We start from the raw sequence: 23,071 nt of genomic DNA on the forward strand, positions 1-23,071 counted from the left end.
AAAAATTATCACATAACCTTGCCCAATTGCAATAGGGATATTGGTAAACCATACTATGTTCTACCACAGTGATCAAAAGCCTCTGGTTTCTTTTTTGTCTTTTATTTCATATCTCAATCATAGCCATTTAAACCAGGAGTTAGGAATAGCTCATGAAATCTTACAGAAGTAAAGGTAGGCTTTTCTTAGAGCAATGTGGTGGAAGGGGGATATCATAATAACGGAGTTCTCTCTGAGTCTGGAATCACCAAGCTCACACTTGGAATTTCTACCCATAATTTTTGCAGGTATCTCAACCGCAGTATTTCCAAACTTACCTTTGACATGCCCTCGTTGGGAAATCTCTCTTAAAATCCAATTAGCCATCAAGTTTTGACAATTGTGTGGTGTGTGTGTGTGTGTGTGTAATTTAAGGTATAGATTCAGGATTTATTAGCATTTGATTGATATACTTCAAGTTTTGAACAATTGTAGCCCTAAACTGCTAATAAAGCATGTTTACAAAGATTAACATCTGACATATGACATCTTATATGCCATTTTAAAATTTGTAAATCTTTCATACAATACATCTAGTTTAATTCTCATTAAGCAAGACAGATATTATCCCCATTTTATTTGTATTTACTTATTTATTTTAAAATTTTATTTAAGTATAGTTGATTTACAACATTGTATTAGTTTCAGATGTATAGAAAAATGAATCAGTTAAACATATTCATGTATCCATTATTCCCCATATAGGTTATAACAAACTACCAAGTAGTTTTCCCTCTGCCATACAGTAGGTTCTTATTAACTGTCTATTCTCTACTGTAATGTATATGTTTTTTCATCCTCCCAATTCCTTCCTCCTCCCCATGGATTCGCCTATGGTAGCCATAATTGGTAGTTTTGAAATCTGTGAGTTTGTTTCTATTTCTGTTTTATAAAAAGTTCTTTTGTATTGTTTTTTATTAGATTCCACATATATGTGATACCATATGATATTTGTCTTTCAATATTTGACTTACTTCACTTAGAGGGGGTAATCTGAGGTCCATCTATGTTGCTGCAAGTGGCATCCTTTCATTCCATTTTATATATTTTGTTTCCATATTGTACATTGCTCCTTTTATACATATTATCCTTTTGTGATTAATCTGAGTGATTAGTCTGAGGGCTGGGATTCACTAGCATCTTCAAATGGGCAATGAACCATCATGTAGATGAGAGAAGCAGAACAACCATTTTGAAGTCCTGGAACTGCAGACCCTTTTAGGCACCGATTAGAAAATTCAGGGAGTTCCTGTTGTGGCTCAGTGGATTAAGAACCCAACTAGTATCCATGAGGATGGGGGTTTGATCCCTGGCCTTGTTCTATAAAGATAGACATTGAGATAGGAAATAATAAATATGCAACACAAGAGCCCCCAAAATATTTCATCTGCAACAGTTCAAGAACTTAAGTTTCATTATTAATATCATTGCTTCTGCATTTATCAACAGATTTTTAAATAGATTCAGGAGTTCCCATCAAGGCTCAGTGGTTAACGAATCCGACTAGGAACCATTAGATTGAGGATTCTATCCCTGGCTTCGCTCAGTGAGTTAAGGATCTGGTGTTGCTATGAGCTGTGGTGTAGGACACAGACGCGGCTCGGATCCTGTGTTGCTGTGGCTTTGGCATAGCCTGGCGGCTACAGCTCTAATTGGATCCTGGCCTGGGAACCTCCATATGCTGGGGGTGCAGCCCTAGAAAAAACAAAAATAAATAAACAAATAAATAAATAAATATATGCACACAAATATAGAATACTATTTTTGAAATGAATATTGAGGCAGTGTCTATAAAATTTAAAATAATAGACTTAAAGGTGTAGGCTATAAGCTGCCACTAGCCAACCATGTTACTGCTCTGTGAAGAATAAATATGCTTATGTAACAAAGGGCTGCTGTTATGAGACATTTCCAAGTATTTATTGTTTTCCTTTTATAAGTAAACTCTCAAATTAAAAGAGAAAAAGGAAAAGGATCTCTAAGTACTTTCTCTGTAATAATATTACCACTCACAGCCCCAAGAGTCTCATTTTAATATTTGTTTCACACTGAGGTTTTATAGAATTTGCTTGCTTTACACATTTAAATCCCAATATGAGAAGTTAGACACTTCTTTAAGTTGATAAAGAGAAGTTTTATTTATTATTTTTTTGGTCCTATCCATGGCATATGGAAATTCCTGGGCCAGGAAACGAACCCACACCACCGCAGCAACCTGAGCCACAGCAGTGACAATAAACAGATCCTTAACCTGCTGTGCTACAAGAGAACTCTGAGAAGTTTTTTAATTTTTAAGTAGCATTTTAGAAACCATGATTTTAAGATATTTTCTTTCTTTCTTTTAAAAAACTTTAGAAATTCCTGACCATCACAAAGTGATATATTACTTTGGCCAATCCTACTCAATGGTTTTCTAAAGATGGAGACATTATATTAATTGCCATCTGCTTTTCTCTATGACAGGCTGGCTTAGTTGAGTTTAGTTTCAGCTTTCCACAACCTTTCAGAATACATTACATTTTTATAAGTTTTCACAGATGGAATAATTATCTTTATGTAATAAAGAAGAGGTCATAGAAAAGACAATTTCTAATTAGATTCAGTTACAAACTGTATAAGTGTATAGATTATAATATTTTTCATCCCTCAAGTCATAATTAGTCTTCTTTGAAAACATAATTGTTCTGAGTCACAATGGGATCATTTTCAGCCTATATATGCCATGCAATATCACATATTGCTTCAAGCATGACAATGTTTATTTGTCATAGTCACTTAGCATGCTTGGAAAAAAAAATAATGGCATTCTTATCCTTTGAAAATATATCCAGAACACATACATTAGGGAAAATGCTTCCTACGCTATGTCTGCAACAGTCACTTATAAATTTTTTTTATATGTACATATCATTTGCATAAGTAACAATAGCTGACTACTGCAAAGTTTAGAAATGAAGACTTCATTAGATCTTCACTACCCACATGTAGGGAACTGTTCTTAACAGTGTTAGTTTAAAATACTTACCAATGTTAGTTTAAAATACTTACATAGCACATACTATGTGTCAGACAATATTCTGAGTACATAAACTCATTTAGTCAAGAAAACAACCCTAAGGGATAGGTCCTATTATCCTAATTTTTCATGTGACACAATGGAGGCATCCATTTGCCCAAAGTTATACAGCTAGTGGGGTGGCAGGGCTAGTTTAGTCATAGCCATCCTTGCTCCACAGGTAGCACACCTCACTCCACCAGGTGGCCTTTAGAACATTTTATCTCAACATATTTGGGAGATTAACCCCAGTCAGAAGATAGTAAACTCTTGATCTTCATTATGGTGCTACATAATCTTAATTTATGTAAAACAGTTTTATAGTTTATAAATAGTTTGTAATGAGTCATAAAGCTGTGTATATATGTATTAACTATTAAAACTAAAAAATAGAAATACATATATATTTTACTCTATAACTCAATTTAGAGATGATTTTGCATTGAGGGCATAGTCTTCTATAGGCTTTCTTCTCTAAATTTGTCTACATTTTTTTCTTAAATTAATGGAATCATTTTCTGTGTATTTAATGTCTTTCTTTCACTTAACAAAGTGTTACAGCATATTTCCATTTCTTTAAATGACTTTACAGTAGAACATTTAATGGCTGAATAACATTATGTTAATATGAATTTTGAAATTGGTTTTTATTCACTTGTTTCTTTGTCCACTCTGAATAATTTTGTGTGTCTTATCCAAATAGTTTTAGGGTATTCAGGGATTTTCCAGTATTTTAAAATTATACAAAGAAAAATACAGGTAAGTATATGTGGGTTTACATTGTGAAATAATATATTAGAATACTTTGTAGATATTTGAAATAAAGCTCTGTTTTTTCATCCATGTTATGTTTCACAAGAACACTAAAAGAAAAAGACTTTACAAGAAGAAAATATTTTACAGGTTTGACTGTAGTCACGTAAGAGAGTAAGTGTGAGAAGTAGCCTATGGATATGCAATGGCTAAATTAAAATTAGATTACAAAAATGGTAAAGACAATTAATTCTATATATATTAATTGCATTGGCAACATAATCCAAAAAGAGTTTAGGCAAATCCTCAATATTGAGGCATACAAAGATTTAGCCTTGAAATAATAATAAGAAATCATATTTTAGTAGCTTGTAGAAGGGGAATAAAAGGTGAGATACCAGATTATTTAAAAATGAGACATTGCCTGTGAGTATTTCATCAGCTGGAATCTATCTCTTCTCATTCTAGACTATTGGATGTCCAGGTTCAACTTTGCTAATGCATAGCACTCCAAATCCATTGCTCATTAATCCACAGCTTTCCCCATTGATCCAGAAGAGAGTTAACAACCCTGGCCTAAGAGTGGAATGACTCCAAATTTTAGGACACTGCACAAATAGTGAATGGGGAAGGCTGTAATTTCTAAGAGGGCTCAGGGGATTCTTATACAGGCATTATGACACTATATTGTTTCATCTGTAACATACACTTTTAATTCTATAGTAAACATGCAAACTATATGTCTAGTGAGAGTTTATATATAGGACAAAGGAAAGGTCCTTTATATTCTAGGTCTCCAGAGAAAGGGTAGGCACATACTTAATTATAATTTTTGGTTCAGAAATGGTCTTTCTTCCTTCTCATATCTATAAGCTATATCTACTCATTTCTCATTATATTCCTATTAGCAGTTCTGAGAAAGCCATTTAAAAACCTTTATTTATAATGTCACTCTAAGGGACTGCCAAGTTTCCCTTGATTTTTAAGAGATCACAAATAGGATTAAGTTTCTATATTTATCCCATCCACATTTCCCCAGCTCTAACTTTTATCTTCTCCCGCATAGCCACCAAATCCATCATTCTGACTTATTCTTTCCCTTTTTGTGTGACCTCAAGAATCTCTAGAATAAGGGGGAAAATGTTGGCCTAAAAGGAGATAATAGAAAACCTTTTATTATGTCTAGTTTCAAGACTGGTCCAAATGTTAAAATGCAATTTAGATATTTATTTATCTTAAATAACGTGAACTATCAGTGACAGATGTCATATACAATATTAGATATCTATGCATTTTCTTTCTTCCATTCAGTAAAGCACAATGCCTATTGTATACTCTATGCCCTTAAAATTAGATTTCCAGTCCTACTTCTCTTTGGTACAGTGCATGTCACTTAAAATTTCTCAATATACATTCCTTCATATGTGACTGTAGTATATGAAATACACTTTTCTGTACTGAAATCATGTGATCCTGCATGGATGTAATATGTTGATGATTATGATAATAATGTTATTGAAATATTAATAATTTTATTATGTAATCTTGTGTTAATATTAGCAACATTTTATTTTTAAGCATAAGGTGTTTTGAAATAAATTGTACTCTGCATTTTATTTAATATTTACAAATATGCTTAGATATGGGAAATAGGATTAAATTCAAACACACTAACATAAGACAGTGTTAGAATGCATTTTCCACATTGAAATTTTCACCTAATTGGAAAACATAACCGGGATTGCACACGTAGGGTAGAAGTGTCACTGCCTGTTTCTCTAGGACACATTTCAGACATACTAATTGATAGCAGTTTTCTTTTTTAACCTGAACTCAACCCTGAGCATTTCTCAGCCTGGCACAGCTCACAGCTGCCAAAACTCTTCAGTCAGAAGTGGACCATTATTTGAAATGTTTTTCCCTTCCCCTTGAAATGGATGACCATCATAGAAAATTTGGAATATAGAAGAGGATAAACAAAGCCATGATAGTTCATCATTCAGACATGCTTACTGCCACCATTTCATTCTTCTGTTCTCATACTGAGGTTCAAATGAAAGGGTACTCATATCTGTTTTGTAATGATATAGGAGCATAAAATAGTGATATTTTAGTTTTTAATTTTAACTGTAAATATTTCAATCATACACATCACCTGAAAAAATTAGCATATGGTAGCAAAATCACCCAGATTTAATGAATACTATTATTTGACACCTTTCTTTAGATTGTTTTAGAGGGAGGAAAATATAAGTTTCTTTTTCTTCTATCATGGTAATTACCATAATTAATTTTGTATGTTATTTTTCTTTTCATAGACTTATTTTACAAAAATTAACTTGTAAGAATAGTCCCTTAGAGCATAATTTTATAATTTTGAAAAACTTCTCTAATTGGTATCATGTGGTACCGTAATTTCAACTTTGCTTTTTCATATGTTTTTCAGTTAATCCAATGTATTTTTGCCTCTAAGTAGACAAATTTGAAAGTTTCTCTAGGTGTAAAGCAGTAAACAATAGCTGTTAGTTTATAGATTAACCTAACTTTTAAATATACTAAATTTGATCAAATTATCCCCACAATGGTTGTCCAAATTTTCAGTTTCGTCATCATCGTATGGTAGTTCTCTTTTCTGTATATTTTCATCAGTAGGTGGTACTAAAATATTTAATGACTTGTGTCCATCCTATTAATGATAAAAATAAAAACTAGATCATTCTCATTTTTGTTGTTGTTGCAACAAAATGTATATATATATATTTTTAAACGCAAGTGAAGAATAAAAAATAGCTGTACAAATACTTATTAGCCAATTTCAAGATTATTAATTGCCAGTGTTACCACAAAGAAACTTCTATAACTAATAAAACTAACGTTTCTTCTTTAGCATCTATTAACCAATTCATATTAAATGTAAAGATTTATAAAATACAAAGATAAAAATATTTTTACAAAGAAAGATCTAGACAATGTCCTCATTTATACTTTTTCTTGTGTTTTAAACAGCTTTTAATCTAGAACAGTATCTTCTTTAACATCTTTTTTTTTCAAACCACTGACATGTCAATTCTTTGATAATGTACTGTTTAAGTTCAGTATGTACATGGTTCTTGCACATAGTGGGATAAAATACAGACAGTGTAAATATATCTGCAGTGGCTCAAGATTCAGCATTTTTAATAAGATGCTATCATTCCACAAATTACAAAGTGGGTAGAAAATCCATAGAAAGACTGACAATTTGGATTTGTATGGTTATTTTGCTTTTGTTTATTTATTTTTTCTCACAGGTTAATTTCCTATAACCTGGAAATTAGCTTTCAAGGTTGTTGGTAGGGATATTTTATAGACTATATTCTTTACATCATTTTGTAACACATCAGTAAGAATCTATTATCCATCGTACCACAGATATTGTTTCATTTATTCTGAGTTTTGACAAATCAAGCATTAATGAGGCATAATTGACAGAAGAAACCACACATATTCAAACTGAATAGGATTTTTTTAAAAAAACATATTTGTACTCAGTGAGGCTACCATCACAATCAATTAATGAAAATAGCCATCACCTCCCAAATTTCCCTAATGACCTGGATAATCTTTCCTTTCTATTCCTCTCAGTCTCCATTCTCTCTCAAGGACTTATCAGTTTTTTGTCACTGTAATAGGTTTGAATTTGCTAGAATTATATATAAATAGGAATATACAGTCTGAGTTTTTGTTTTTTCCAAGCTTCTTTCACTCAACATAACTATTGGAAATGTTACTTCGTGTACCATTAGTTCATTTCCTTTTACTACTGAGCATTATTACATTGCATGGACATGCCACATTTTGTTAATACATTTACTTATTGGTGGGCATTCAAATTGTATCCAGTTTTGGTTACTACAATTAAAGCTGCCTAACACATTCATGTCACTGTCTTGCATGGATATATAATTTTATTTCTCTGGGGCAAATATCTGAGAATAGAATGGCTGGGTCATATGATAGGTATATGTTTAAACTTTTTACCAAACTGCCAATCTATTTTCTACAATAGTTGTTATTGCCAGGTTCCATTTCCATTAGCAGTGTATGAAAAGAAACTTATTCAGTTTGGTGCATCAAAATAATAGTTGTAATTATTTTAAGTTAATTGATTGTTCTTGTAACATTTTTAAAATATGCTCAGTGATTTTTTTTTTTGGGTCCTATTAGTATTTTAATATAGGAGACCAGTGTTAACTATTCCACATTGCAACTGTCTACTTGTCCTTGGGTCTGCTAATTTTTGCTTCATGTAATTTAAAGCTCTGATATTAAATTCACTGACATTTAGGACTGTTAGGCCTTTTTTTTTTTTTTTTTTTTTTTTTTTTGGTCTTTTTAGGGCCACACCTATTGTATATGGGGGTCACCAGGCTAGGTCGAATCAGAGCTGTAGCGGATGGTCCACACCACATCAACACCAGATCCGAGCTGTGTCTGCAACCTACAACACAGCTCATGGCAACGCTGGATCCTTAACCCACTGAGCAAGGCCAGGAATGGAACCTGCATCCTCGTGGATGCTAGTCAGATTCATTTCCCTGAGCCGCAATGGGAACTCCTGTTAGGCCTTTTTAATGAATATACTATTTTTATCTTTAAAAATTGCCCTTCTTATGTCAGGTAATACTTCTTGTCCTAAGGTCTTGTTTCTGAGATCTTGATACAGTGATTTCAGATAACTTATTATTATTTTATGGTATATCTTTTCCCATCCTTGTCCTTAAAATTGTCTGTGTATTTATAATTAAATTATTTCTTTAGTACATAGTTGGGTTAAGTTTTTAAATCCCAAACTGACAAACACTTCCTGTTTTTTGTCATGTTTTATTAATCTGTTTTTAATGCAGTGATTCATTTGGTTAAATTTGCTTATACAATTTTGAATTTACTTCCTTCCTTCCTCCTATTTTCCTGTTTATTATTGCACTAATAAGAAGTCCTCTAGGTTCCTATTTTCCCTTTTTTAGTCATTTAATATGGCACTTTGGTTATTTCTAGTGATTTCTGTAGTGATTTTCCTGTACATCCATCACTTCTCACAGCAGCATACTGAATAACTGCTGTATCACCTTGTTTATAGTTTAAGAAGTTGACTACCAGGTAGCTTAATTTCCCACATCCCATTATTTGTGCCATTATCATCATGAATTTTATTCTGCATATATTATGTATATCACAACACGGCTATTAATGTGTAAATAGTAAAGTATTTTAAAACTGTTAATAAAAACACAAAAATAGCGTTTTGTATTTATCTACATACTATATTTCCTTCTAATTTTATTACTTTTGTTGGTTCACATATCCTTCATTCTGAAGAATTTCTCTTTAATATTTTTATTGTGCAGCTATGCTGTTGCTTAATTCTTCTAATTTGCATTATTTTACCCTTGTTTTGAAGATTCTCTCAGAACTTTATGTCATTCCATTGCCATCAGTCTTATAATTTTTTTTTTGTCTTCTTTCGGAGGCTGTACATGTGGCTCATGTAAGTTCCCAGGCTAGGGGTCGAATCCAAGCTTCTGGCCTACACCACAGCCACAGCAACACTAGATCCCAGGTGCATCTGTGACCTGTATCACAGCTCATGGCAAAGGCAGATCCTTAATCCAACTAGCAAGGTCAGGGATTGAACCCACGTCCTCATGGATACTAGTCAGGTTCATTACCTCTGAGCCACAGTGGAAACTCCCAGTCTTATAATATTTTGGATGAACATCAAATCGATATTCTTATTATTTCTTTTTTGTCTAGTGAGCCTTTAATATTTTCTATTTATATTTTATTTTTAGTAATTTTACAATAATGTGATTTTTGTTTATTTTGGTTTTGTCTTATTTAGTATTTGTTGAAAATCTTTTAGGGGAGTGATATTTTTCTGCACATTTGAAAAAACCAATGGTCATTATTATTTTTTTCTTCTTTCTTTTTGGGACTCCAATTATGTATGTTTTATACCATTTGAGATTTCCCCCATAGTTATTAAAATTCCATTTTTATTTATTTATTTTTATATTTATTTGTCTTTTTGCCTTTTTTTTCTAGGGCTGCACCCGCGGCATATGGAGGTTCCCAGGCTAGGGGTCTAATGGGAACTGTAGCCACCAGCCTATGCCAGAGCCACAGCAACGTGGGATCTGAGCCACTTCTGCAACCTACACCACAGCTCATGGCAATGCCAGATCCTTAACCCACTGAGCAAGGCCAGGGATTGAACCTGCAACCTCACGGTTCCTAGTTGGATTTGGACACTGAACCACGACGGGAACTCCTTTTATTGTTTGTTTGTTTGTTTGTTTATTTATTTATTTTTGGAAATTTCTCTATTTTTAAAAACTATTTTTCTACTGTTGATGTTATCTAATTGGAATAATTTCTCTAAAACAATCTTTAAAGTCAATGGTATTTCCCTCTGTAATTTTCAATCTTTTGATAAGACCATCTTGTGATTCTGGGTTTCAGATAGTAATCATTCAATTCTAGGAGTCTCATTCTGTTCTTTTTTGTTTCTTTGTAGTGTTTTAACATATGGTCACTTTAAAAGAAATAGTGACTAAGAAATTCATAATAAATGATTCAACTGACAGTAAATTAATCTGCTAATGAATCTTAGAAACGAGAACAACTGGAAACAAAATGTGCAAAAACTAGGTATTTTGTGCTTCAAATATCAGGCAATAGGAAGTATCCAGCATCAATTGTGTATTGTTAACACATATTTAAAATTGCATCTAATCAAGACTGCTATAATTTAAAGGAAATAAAGAAATAATATATCAAGGCACACTATGGGGATGCAGTCAGAAAAATCTGTGAGGTGGAAAATTCCATAGATTAAAGAACTTGTTTGTTAGACACATAAATGGGAAATAAAAACTAAATTTAGAGTGGTGAAACATGGATTAACTGAGGCAAGAAGTGTCTCAACAAACTTCATTGTGTGGACATGGGTGAATGCTGACCCAAAAATGTTTAAAGAATTTTAATTTGAGCATTGATTGGATATTTGATTATATAGAAGACATAGACATGATTTTTAATATTCAATTTTGATTTATAAAAGGGTATTCACATACACATACTACATACATATAGCATTTTGCTTGAGTGTGTTTATGTTTGTATATGTATGTATGCAATGAATGGTTAAAATGATATGACATTTGAAATTTGTTTTAATATCAAGAAGTAGGTATATATAGATAAAACAAGATTGGCCATGTCTTGATAATTTCGAACATGAGTAATGGTATACAGTTGCTCATTATGCTATTTCTATGTTTAGATGTATGAAAATATGATAATATAAAGTTAACATAATGTTATTTACCCAACACTGTAATTATTATCACTGTTATAGAACATTTCCAAAATTTATATAAAATATCTTCTCATAAAACTGTACTTATTCCATACTTGCTATCAAATATATGTATATCTACATATACATAAACAAGTTATAAACAACAGACAATTTGAATATTAAATATTTAATGTAAGAATAAAATTCATCTTTAATTTTTACGTCAGCTGAATTTCTTTCTTGACCTTTATTAAGCAAACTTGTTACAAAGAATACATCCGCTTGAAGCAATTACAGAGGGACCACATATTCCCATTCATGACAGTATTCCCATTCTTTCTTAATTAGGTGTTTTTAATAACTCTTCCTAACAAGAGCCAAAGACCAAAAAAAAAAAAGTCAGGGGACCATCAAAAATATGTGGATAAAATTCAAAACAAGACCATATGGACAACTCCTAACAAAAATGGAGATTCTTTGGATTTTTGTTGATTAGGAAATTGTATATGTGACAAAATCATTTTTTTTCATGAGTCTCAAATAAATGAATCCAGTTTGGTTATGTAGATCTGTGAAATATAAAGCTATTCGCTTTTATATAAGGGTAAGATTTAGCAATCATTTCAGAGACAGTTGCTAACATCAGTATCAGGGAAATGGAAAGTTTTAAATGGAAAAGTCTGTAGCTTGAATTTTTTGTTTTAGTATTTATACTAAAAAAATACCTTTCATTTCTATCTTACATATTATAAACATTCAGTCATTTTTACCAAGCACTGTAATTTTAAACTTATTTTCTAAAAATGCCTTTATTTCTTTAGGAAAACTATTTCTCGTATCTTTTGCAATATAAAAATATCTTGAACAGACTTTCTATTCACAGAGTGTTTTATAACATCAGTATAAATGATTTTTTAAATCCCCCAGGTTTTAAGCTGAATTTTCATTTTGTCTATTTAATTAACTATGTAAAATACCGTAAGTTGGGAAATTAGATGAGAAAACTTATTTCTACTGAAAAAAAGGGGAAATAACACATTTTTTTCTTGACCTGATGGTTGTCCTAATGGGATAGTTTGAGTTCTACTGAGATAGAAAGGAAGAAGTAAGCAGGTTAATTTTTTTTTAATCTATCTCCATGTCAGTTATCAATTTAGGTAGATTTATTACTACAGCTTAAAAAATGGACAATGAACAGAAATTTGTGATTGTTCCATTCAAATTATTGCTAAACAAAATATAATTAATAGACTAATTGCAAGAAAAACTAAATGTATATTTTGTTCCACTTTTACAGATGCAGATATATCTAGTCTTTAGCAATCATATGAGAAAAAGTTATTTTTTAAATGTCAAAAATGTTGTTTTGTTTCTTGTTCTCTAGGCATATGAAAGATACCTAAGAGTTAAAAAGGTTACAAAGGGAACGTAAGATTTTTGTTTGCGACATACCTGTTTCCTCTGAAGAGTACCAGTTGGAATCCAAAGAGCAGAATGAATTGTTGCTTATTGCTGACTTTTATGTTGGGAATTCCTCTCCTATGGCCTTTCCTTATAGCAACAGAAAACTCTGAAACAGAGGAAGTTAAGCCCCCAGAGGGAATTCATTTCAGAGTGAAGCGGGGCTGGATGTGGAACCAGTTTTTTGTCCCAGAGGAAATGAATAAGAGTAGTCATCACATTGGACAGGTACTGATTTTCTGAAAGTGTAATAGGAAATAACGTTGTAAATTTAAACGAATGAGCTGAGGAAGTTTTGGTATTTGATGAATTCTCCATTTTCTCAGTGGTACTATTAGAAAGCTTCAAACACCAGCATAATTGCTCATTTCATATTTGCAAGCACCTCAAATATTTACAAAAACTCGAGGAAGATGGAAGGCTCTAGTTTTCAAATTTCACTTTATCTCTCATGAAAAGGCAGCATTTATCATCATTTGGAAATTTGATGGATTTGTTTTTGGTAATGGATCAAAGCAACCACATCCAGAACAATAATGTTTACCAACAGTATTTAGCCTGATTTTCCATTATGCTAAGTAGGTTTTGATTTACCCCTCATTCATTTTTAATAAGGCAGATTAATACCAAATCGTTTTACAGTTATGCAGCTTCTGGAATCTATATACTTCATTTCATTAGTGAAGTTTAAGTAAAATGAATAATTATTTCACTTTTTATAAGAATATGTACTTTAAAATTTTCCTTAATGAGACAGGAAATTTCCTATTTATGTTTTTAACTTTTATTACTATTTTATTTTCTTTAAAAAGAGGTAATTATAATATGTCCTCCTCTGTAAGGTTCTTCCGCTAGATGAATGAACTGAAATAAGTTTAACTGTTAATTAACTGGTACTAAAATTTAATTGGGCCCAAAGGGTGAAGCACTCAAAATTCATTAACTCTATTTTCCTAGCCCTTTCAGGAGAGCTGCAGTGTTAGTGTGATGTCAGAATTCCAACTGGAGCTCATCTGTCCCATCAGTCAAATGCATGAGTACCTTCAACAAAAGGCCTAGTTTAGTATTTTAGGCAAACAAATTTCTATGTGTGTGTGTGTCTGCCACAAATAATATTTCTCATCCTTTTTTTTTTTTAATTTTCTAAGATGATCCAGGTAAATCACAGACAGAATGGCATAATTGAGGTCTATTGTTAAATGTCTGCTAGTTACCTCAGTCTCTAGCTATCTTTACGATGGATGCCTCAGAGCCCCATAAGCTCCCTCACTACTGAACAGACTAACAGTGGCAGGTGACTTTCTGTGGTGAGGCTGGGCAAGGAAGTACATCAGTGAGGTCAGAACAGAGCCTCCCTCATTGATTGACTTTTGTTTTCTCTTTTTTTGTTGTTGTTTTTCTGCTCCCTACTCAAATCTCCCATTTTTTCCTTTCATATAGTGATTTGTTTTGCTTCTTTTTCATTCTGTAAAAATGCTTATTTTTAACTTGAAACTTAAATCTGGGTCCTTAAAAAAATCAAACTCACTGATATATGAAAATTAAACTGAACATACTTGAAATAATTTATTCATGACTTAATCTGACTTATCTTCATTCTGATAACTTCAGATTTTCAAACTACATTGAAATGATACCTGGAAACCAGGTGCTGTGCACTTGTTTTATTTGATATACCTATTGGAGAATACATTTATTGTCCTTAATTTCTTATCATTAGGGCATGGAGATTTCATTTTCATCTTATGAGTAATAAAGTACTATCAGATTTTAAGATTTATAACTTCTATTATCTTTTTTATTATTTCCAGTTTTTTTTTCTTTCATTGTATAGCACTGATATTCAACACATTATAAATTAGTTGTTTTAGGTATTTTCAGATATCCTCCACAGTCACAGAGAAAAATGTATTAATTAGTTCAGAATAATGCATTGTACCTTGAGCTATCAGAAAAGTTATGAAATTAAGATTGTATTTCTTGGTTAACTTTGTAAATTTTCTGCCCTCACCTACGAGGCCCTTGAGGTAGATCATACTTATAAATGGTGAATCAAGAAAATCATGGATTTACAATAATTAGGAGATTGTTCCCCAATGCTTCCTTTCTTTATGTAAAAATAATTCAGATATGAAAAATCATACATATGTTACCTATATCCTAATGACTCTTATTGTTATATATAAAATTTAAAATTCCATTAACACTATGAGTAATGGGCAAATTTGCTTTTAGAAAATAAAATAGTGAGTGCAAAGAAAAGGTGCATTTGAGAATTGAATAGACTATGTTCCAAAGAGTTAAATCTAAATTGGATGAAACTCCAAGGTTAAAAGACTATGTCACATAGGTTTGCATGGGAGGATCTGGGATCAAACAGGACTTCTGTCTAAATTATGAATCTAACCCCAGGAGTTCCCATTGTGGCTCAGTGGAAACAAACCTGACTAGTATCCATGAGGACACGGGTATGATACCTAGGTTTGCCTTGAGGGTTAAGTATCCTGCATTGCCCTGAACTGTGCTATAGGTCGCAAATGCAGCTCAGATCCCGGGTTGCTGTGGCTATGGCCTATGGCCGCAGATTTGACCCCTAGCCTGGGAACTTCCATATGCTATGGGCGCAGCCCTATAAATCAATCAATCAATCAATCAATCTACCCCCAAACCAAGTGACTCTGTGATAGTTTTTAAGATTTTCAGTCTCACTTTCCTTCTCTCTCAAATTTGTTATATCAATAATATGTATTCCATGATGTTATTATGAAGATTAATTGAGAAAACTCATATAAAGCAATTTGTAAATTTTATGGATGATTGAGATTATCATCATCTTCTCAACATGCTCCCTAATTTTCTTAGTAATATTTCTATGTTTTCTCTGTGTTTTTAGCCTAGAGAAAGAACATCACTGTTTAAATTTATTTAGATCATTATCTGTCTCTAAGTCCCGATCTAATATAAATATTTGAGAGTACAGTTTTAGTGACAAAAATGTAATCATATAGACTATACATGAACCAACATTTTTTTGCATAATTTATAAAAGGGGCTTTGCTTTTCAATCATTGTAGTTTCTATTTAGAATCATCTATTTAGAGTAATGAAATTTGTATAGTGCTTTACATTGAAAATTCACAGAAATATCCTCTGCCTGGTGATAGATTTTAATCTTAAACTTAACATTTCACCACATTTAATATAATATGGGAATTACAGGAAATTATTAACTTGGGGAATAGTTAACAGATATGAAAATAAAATAATTAAAATTTGTCTATTTTAACATATCTGGAAACTAAATTTTCCTTCTTTGCACTTGCAGCTAAGATCTGATTTAGACAATGGAAACAACTCTTTCCAGTACAAGCTTTTGGGAGCTGGAGCTGGAAATATTTTTGTCATTGATGAAAGAACAGGTGACATATATGCTGTACAGAAGCTTGATAGAGAGGAACAGTCCCTCTACACTCTAAGAGCCCAGGTAATAGACACCACTACTGGAAGGGCTGTGGAACCTGAGTCTGAGTTTGTCATCAGAGTTTCGGATATCAATGACAATGAACCCAAATTCCTAGATGAACCTTATGAGGCCATTGTACCAGAGATGTCTCCAGAAGGTATTGCATATTAATTTCTGTCAAAGATATACCTATTAACAGTGAAAGTGAATTTAAAGTTCTACACTCATACTTCCTTCTGTAATGTGTTAAATAAAACATTTGAAAAATCAGACTATTCATTAAATTTGGTAAATATTGGTACCCTATATTGATAAGTAATTTATCTTGTTAAAATATAATTCCAGTCTTCAGTAGAAAAGAGGTTAAACATGTTATTTGAGTGATAAGTAAAATTCTTATCTTGTTCACTTATTAGTTTCTTTAATATAAGAATTTATTTTCTAAATCAAAATGTATCTTTTTACCTCAAAAAAATATGTAAGGTCACCCTGAAGACACATATATAAAAATAGGAGAAACCAATTTGTGAGGCAAAAATCCTATATGAATCAAAGCAATGGAACATGAAAACTAAAAACAAAACAAAGTGGTTGAAGATCTCTTTGTAGACATATTTAAGTTCTTTTTCAAACCATATGTCATTTTAATATGGGTTTTAAATGCAATTCTTTTAGAAGAGAATACTTTCCATGAAATATAAGGATTGACTACCACGGAAATCAGAAATGTCTTTCTAATAGGGGGAAAATTATGGTATATTTATGCAAAATTTGTCCATTTATTTTTGTCACAAAATTTTAATGATACAAAATATAGTAAAATTTAATTCATAAAATTTACTTAAGCTTACATATAAGCTTGAATATGATTCAATAATGGTCACTTGAAGTTACACCACTGTGCTTTAAAACTGCTTTGCCTAAACATTTGATTTATTAGCCAGCAAGTATAAAAATCTATTTTCTATTATATATTTTCCTGATTCTTCATTTTTTAACATTCCAGGTAGCAATTTAAAGACCTATTTCTACATGTATTCAAAGCATATGTTTTTAACAGCATAATCAAATTTAGCTGTGTAACAAGCATCAAGACCAATTATCCTTAGATATAAATTGACATTAATATTGTTGCATTTGATAACTAGACAGTGAAATATTTTTCCCCCTTCCATTCTTTTCCTCCTCTCTCTCCTCTATTTCTCCTCCTCCTTCTACTTCTTCAACAGACATGAATCACAGACCTAACATGTTATAGGAACTTTTTTGAGACTGGAAATTGAGTTGTAAAGGAGATATAGGAGGTAAATACTAGTATGGAACTTATATTTTATTTATAACACACAAGCAACACAAATAACTACTTTTAATAAGCTAGATAATATTTGACATTATATGATATTAAAGTGTTAAGTATAGATAAAGTAATTTGATGATTAATTCACTGGAGGAAGTGGGGATCTTTTAGGAGGTGATGTTTGAAGGAAATGATACAAAGAGTCCAGCCATGCCATGTTCTGGGAAACCAATTCCTATGGCAGGGTAAAGAATATTGCATATATCAAAACTAGAGTTTTGGGCATATATCAAGGACATGGCAATGGATGAGAATCCCTTGGCAGAGAATGTAGTTAGAGAAAGGGAAAACACTCAGGGTGATAGAACTGTTAAGCAGAAAGGAGTTGGCTGGGAAATTAGAATAAATGGGATTGGTCAGTCATTCAAGAACAAAGACATGAGAAGAGATGTTGCAAAAGAAGAGATCCTCCACCTGTGTGGGATACTGCTGTGAGGTTGAATAAAATCAACAGAGAACAGAGTAGTGTCTTTTGATTTGGTAAGTTCAAGGTCTCTAATAGTTTTGTTGAGAGCAATCTAGTTAAGTTTGTGCAAATGCAGTTATGTTGGAGATTATTCTATTACAAGCATAGAAGAATAGTGGGTGCCAGTGAATTTAACCAACACAAAAGATATTATGCTACAGGGCAGATATAAAGATAATGTGAGGCACTAGGTAAAGGGAGATAAAAGTAAAGAGGATTTTTGTTGTTTATCATTGTTTAATCATTTGCCAAGATGGGAAATTTAGTAGCACAGTTATATACTATAGTGACCCCCCAAAAGAGTATTTTTGAAGCAAAAGAAAAGGTATATTACTTCTAGAAAACCAATCCTAAGAAGCAAAAGAGATATGGAATCTAGGGCAGTAGTAGAGGGATCAATTCAGGTAGTTAACTCATTGGTTGATAATTAACCAGTTAATAAGTAATTATTTATATTTTATCAGTGAAGTATGAATCAAAGGCAGTAATTAAGAGTGAAGAGAACTTTAGTTAGAAAAAAAGGAGGTACGGAACAGCCATTTTGCAGAGTTGGAAAGTGAGCCCACAAGGAAAATACAACATGGTTTTTTGTGTAGTAAAAAATTCTGTGCATAAAACAGTATTTGTATTATGTAGTTGATTTAGTAGAAATCACAAAACATTGGTTTGGTCTGTACAATACTTGACTACCACAGATCCTTTTATGCTTGCAGTTAGAGGTTCATGTACATATTAATCTAGGCAGTCTGTAATCCAGTATACTCTCTGGGAGTTCCAGGGTTCAAGCTTGATTGGAATAATGATAAAATCAATGAACACTTTTTATATCTTTCCATAGGAAAGGGAGCAGTCAGAATAATAGTCAGCTACTATTGGAAATGTTGTCTATTATGGAAATATCAGACTATCCCTATTGCTCTGTCAACCAGTTTGTAGATGGTTTCCCTCTGAAGCATTCATATAATTGTTTACTTTGAAGAAATCAATGAATAAAAATATATGATTTTTTGATTCCCTCAGTCTCAATATTTAATTAATGAATAATGTGGATTCTTTTACCTGAGTATAGTCTCAATGCTTTATCTTCTTTCCATATCCTTTGCCATTGTGTAGGTTCTTGAGTGTTGATTTTGCTTCTAAATTTCATACCCACCTATTTTAACCTTTACAGAGCAATTAGTGCATTCTATTCTCTGTTACCTTTCTTAAATATATTTGTGTTATATTGGAATCAACTACCCATTATTATATTTAAATCTGTACTTTGAACTTAGAATCTGGTAGACAACTACGAGGAATTAGCATTTGAGGATATCATCAGGAGACAAAACCAAGAAAACTACAACCTCTCTGTTGCTTATTAAGCATATATATTTATAAGTAATTTTTTTTTGTTGATTACATTTATATTTGAAACACAGTAACTTTCAAGCTGGAGTTACCAAGTAGAGTTGAGGCAAAATATGTTTTCCCACTTTTTAGTCTGGATTTTCTTTTTTTTTTTTTTTTTTTTAATTTTTTTAAGTCTGGATTTTCAAAGTCATCATCTTTCTTCCAGACCAAAGGATCATACACCATGATCAAGTAGGGATATTCTGAGATACATATGTATTTATATGTAATTTATATGTACTCATTAATACACAATAAATATTTTATCTTATATTAATATACCATTATCTCATGATTTTATGTGTCATAGCAAATATAAAGGTGTATCAGCAAATGTAGATTCCAGAGACTATGAAACTCTAATTATTTTTCTTAAGCACTTGGTATAAGTTTACATGTTGGATCACATACATAAAATATGTTTTTGCAAGATAGTTTTTACAAGTTTGGTAAAGTGGGAAAAGTCAAATATTGTTTTCAATTTATTTTCACAAAGTCCTTTTGCAAAAATATCTTTAAGATTCAGAAGCTATCTAGAAAGACAAAACGTTTAAATTTTGCATTTATGTAAAAACCTCTCAAGAGTAATATAAGCAAACAATATCAACTACAATGTAATGGATAGAATGTAGAATTATTATATGACATGTTACATTGTATTTTTATTATAGGATCAAGTAAACTAAGAAATTACTCATTAAAATATGATTCTGAGACAATATTTTTTTGTAATTAAACCACTGTTCACTTCACAGGCTAGATACAAGTTGATTTAAGAGCTCTTTAGATTGCAAGAGTTTGATCACTGGCTCTTTTCATTTTCAAACAAGCTGTCTCTGATTAAGCTATGGCAACTCAACTCAAACACTTTAGACACTTCAGTCACCAAGACAAGGCTTTTCCCACTCTCTGGTTTACATTCCTTGCTAATTTAGTTTCAAGAATCTAACCAATTTAAATTTTTAAGAAGTGACATTAACCACCCAATTCTCATTTTATGATGATGTCTTAAGATGGAAAAATAGGAGAGAGTGTGAGACAATTCAACATATACATTATCTGTCCTGGGTTATTGTCCCTTTGCTTTACACACAATCCTTGTGGTCATTTTGCACTGCACAGTGTTCTAAATTATGGTGACCATATCTCCAGTTCTTCTCAGGACAGCCCTTCTTGACCCTATTTTTTTCCCTGTCATCTTGTCCTAGGAGCATTTGTCCTTGATTTTTAATTTTTGAAAATATCATTAGTATCTGCATTACAATAAGATGGAATGAATTTGGTAGACATCTATTTTTTCACTTGTAACTTCTTTCATGGTGTATGAGAAAAAGGGTGTGAGACATATGGACAGTGAATAAAGTTCTTCTTTAAGCCTGGAAGAGGGCTAGTCATCACCCAGTACACTATATGATAAAGTTAAGCTAACAGATTAAATAATGCAAATACATATGAATATTCTTTTGATGACATGTTTAAGGTTGAAAGTCTACCTAAGATTCATAAAAGAGATTATGAATGTGCATATAGATCATTTATCCTTTAGAAATGCATTTATTTCTACTATAATTTAGAGAGAATCTAATTTTGACCCATTAACATGGTAAAGCCAACTTTGTTAGTTTCGTTGCGAGCACAAAAATTGTTGTTCAAATGAATAAAGAGAGGCTAAACAGTTAGATTACATATAATCTCAGATTCACACCCTGATTGCATGAGTAATGAACATTAAAGATGCTATCCAACCATCAAGTGGCTGTTACCTACATTTAACTGGTAGTGCAGGGAAGAGGGACTGTGCAACAGTTGATTGATTTCCTTTAAAGACATATTGTTGGCCTCAGTGATTTTGTCAAATATGTGTGTTCTATATAACTAAATCCTTACTGTGAGTGAATTTATTTCTCTTACACATGACAAGTCCACATGGAGAACATAAATATACAAAATATTATCAAACATTTTTGCATTTCTTAACTGCTTTGATGTTTATTATCACTATTTTTAATGTCACTTGGCTATTTTTGAAGATTTCTGAAGTATTTAAATTGTGGATTAACAAAGTATACAGGCTTACATCTCTCTATTGACTTTTTTAGAAAAAAATTAGAAAATACTTAAGAAGGTTTAAAGTTGGTTAATCTGTATTTAATGAATTGTAATGTGAATAAAACTGAAATAGGATAAAAAGAGACAGAAACAACTAAAGAAAACAAAATAAGATAGTTAGAATAATGTAAGAATTGAACATAGCTAAAGTCCTGAATTTTACAGTTGATATTTACCAATTATGAGTAAGAATAAAGCTAGACTTTATGCAGTGAGTTTTTAGAAATCATGCTGTATATTTGTATCATCTTAATGTCACATTTCCTCTTTCATTTAAGTTTATAATAAGATATACAGGCACATGGTCTCACATACACACACACACAAATATAAATGGTGAATCACTGGTTAAACATCAATGATTCATTATCAAGCACTGTTTGAATACTGAAATGTTGAAGAATTATTCCAATTCTATAGAATTAGTACTTTCAATTTAAAAGTGTCATGACTCTTACAAGAGGAAATAATAATTGCTGTCCTAGAAATTGAACTCCCTAACAAATTCACATGAGAGAGTTATTCTGAATATTTATAATTTCGTATTGTTTTTATCAACTATATTTTCTAAGAGTCTGACTTTTTGGATTTACCCCACACTCAAGGAAATTATTTCATGTGACTTATTAATACATCATATTTTCCATTTAGTAGAGAGCAAGATCATGTCCTATTAGGACACTGAGGAGGTTTGTTTTGGTTAGGAGTAAATGATGCATCACTTGAAGTGTGCTTTAAAATGAACTCAACTGGGAAAAACAGCCTAACTCTGTAACTCATGTCTTGATGAATGAAGTATGGGGTGAAGTATGGGTTGGTGCTTTTTCTTGGTCTTCCTGGTTTTCACTTATAGAGTACTAGGATAGGAAGTCTTAAGTCTTAATACTAAGAATTTATGTTGGTCAACAACTAGCAGTACAATGATTTGGACTATTATTCCTGAAGCCAAATGCAGGTTATCTACTACTGAAAACTATGGAGAGGAAACCCCTATAGAAGTAAATAAAATGGAGGCACAGGAAATGTAGGAAAAATAAGTGGATGAGTACACAGAAAGGTAGTTAAAAGAACTAGTCTTGCCTAATACAAACTGATTGAACTGATGAGCTCTAAGAAGACTTGTTGGAACAACTTCTTACAATTACTGCAGGAAAGTATCCATTCACTTGTTTATTATTTATTTTATTGTTATATAAATGACATAATGTGAATTTGAGGTAAATATGCTGATTTCATACATTTATGTATTGCAGTGTGGTTATCACTGGCCTTAACTAGGATTTCCATCATGTAACATGATTATCATTTCTTTTCTGTGGTGAAAACATTTCAGAGAATCACTTAGCAACTTTGAAGTATATAATACGGTATTGCTGACTATAATCACTATGATGTGCATTAGCTCACCAGAACTTATTCATCTTCTAAATGCTAATTTTTACTCATCCTGATCCCCAGTTATCCAGCCCTTGGTAACCAGAACAGTGTTTCAATGAGTTCACCTTTTTTTTTTTTTTTTTTTTTAGATTAGATTCCACATCAAGTCATTTCATACTCTGACTTATCTCATTTAGCATAATGCCCTCAATGTCTACCCATGTTGTCACAAATGGCAGGAATGTATTTAAAACACT

General features: G+C 31.8%; 1 protein-coding gene across 3 annotated transcripts in view; it reads left to right on the top strand.

Moving 5' to 3' along the window:
* Window positions 1-23,071, top strand: part of CDH19 (cadherin 19) — an 89,190-nt gene that overhangs the window by 15,328 nt on the left and 50,791 nt on the right. For all 3 annotated transcript variants that reach the window (XM_003121695.4, XM_013993286.2, XM_021099400.1), the window contains 2 exons: window positions 12,574-12,878; window positions 15,976-16,270. In XM_003121695.4, coding sequence (XP_003121743.1) covers window positions 12,684-12,878; window positions 15,976-16,270 — 490 coding nt within the window. In that variant the 5' untranslated portion in view covers window positions 12,574-12,683. The remainder of the gene's footprint in view (window positions 1-12,573; window positions 12,879-15,975; window positions 16,271-23,071) is intronic.

Source organism: Sus scrofa, chromosome 1 (genome assembly GCF_000003025.6).
Source record: "Sus scrofa isolate TJ Tabasco breed Duroc chromosome 1, Sscrofa11.1, whole genome shotgun sequence".
NCBI lineage: Eukaryota > Metazoa > Chordata > Mammalia > Artiodactyla > Suidae > Sus > Sus scrofa.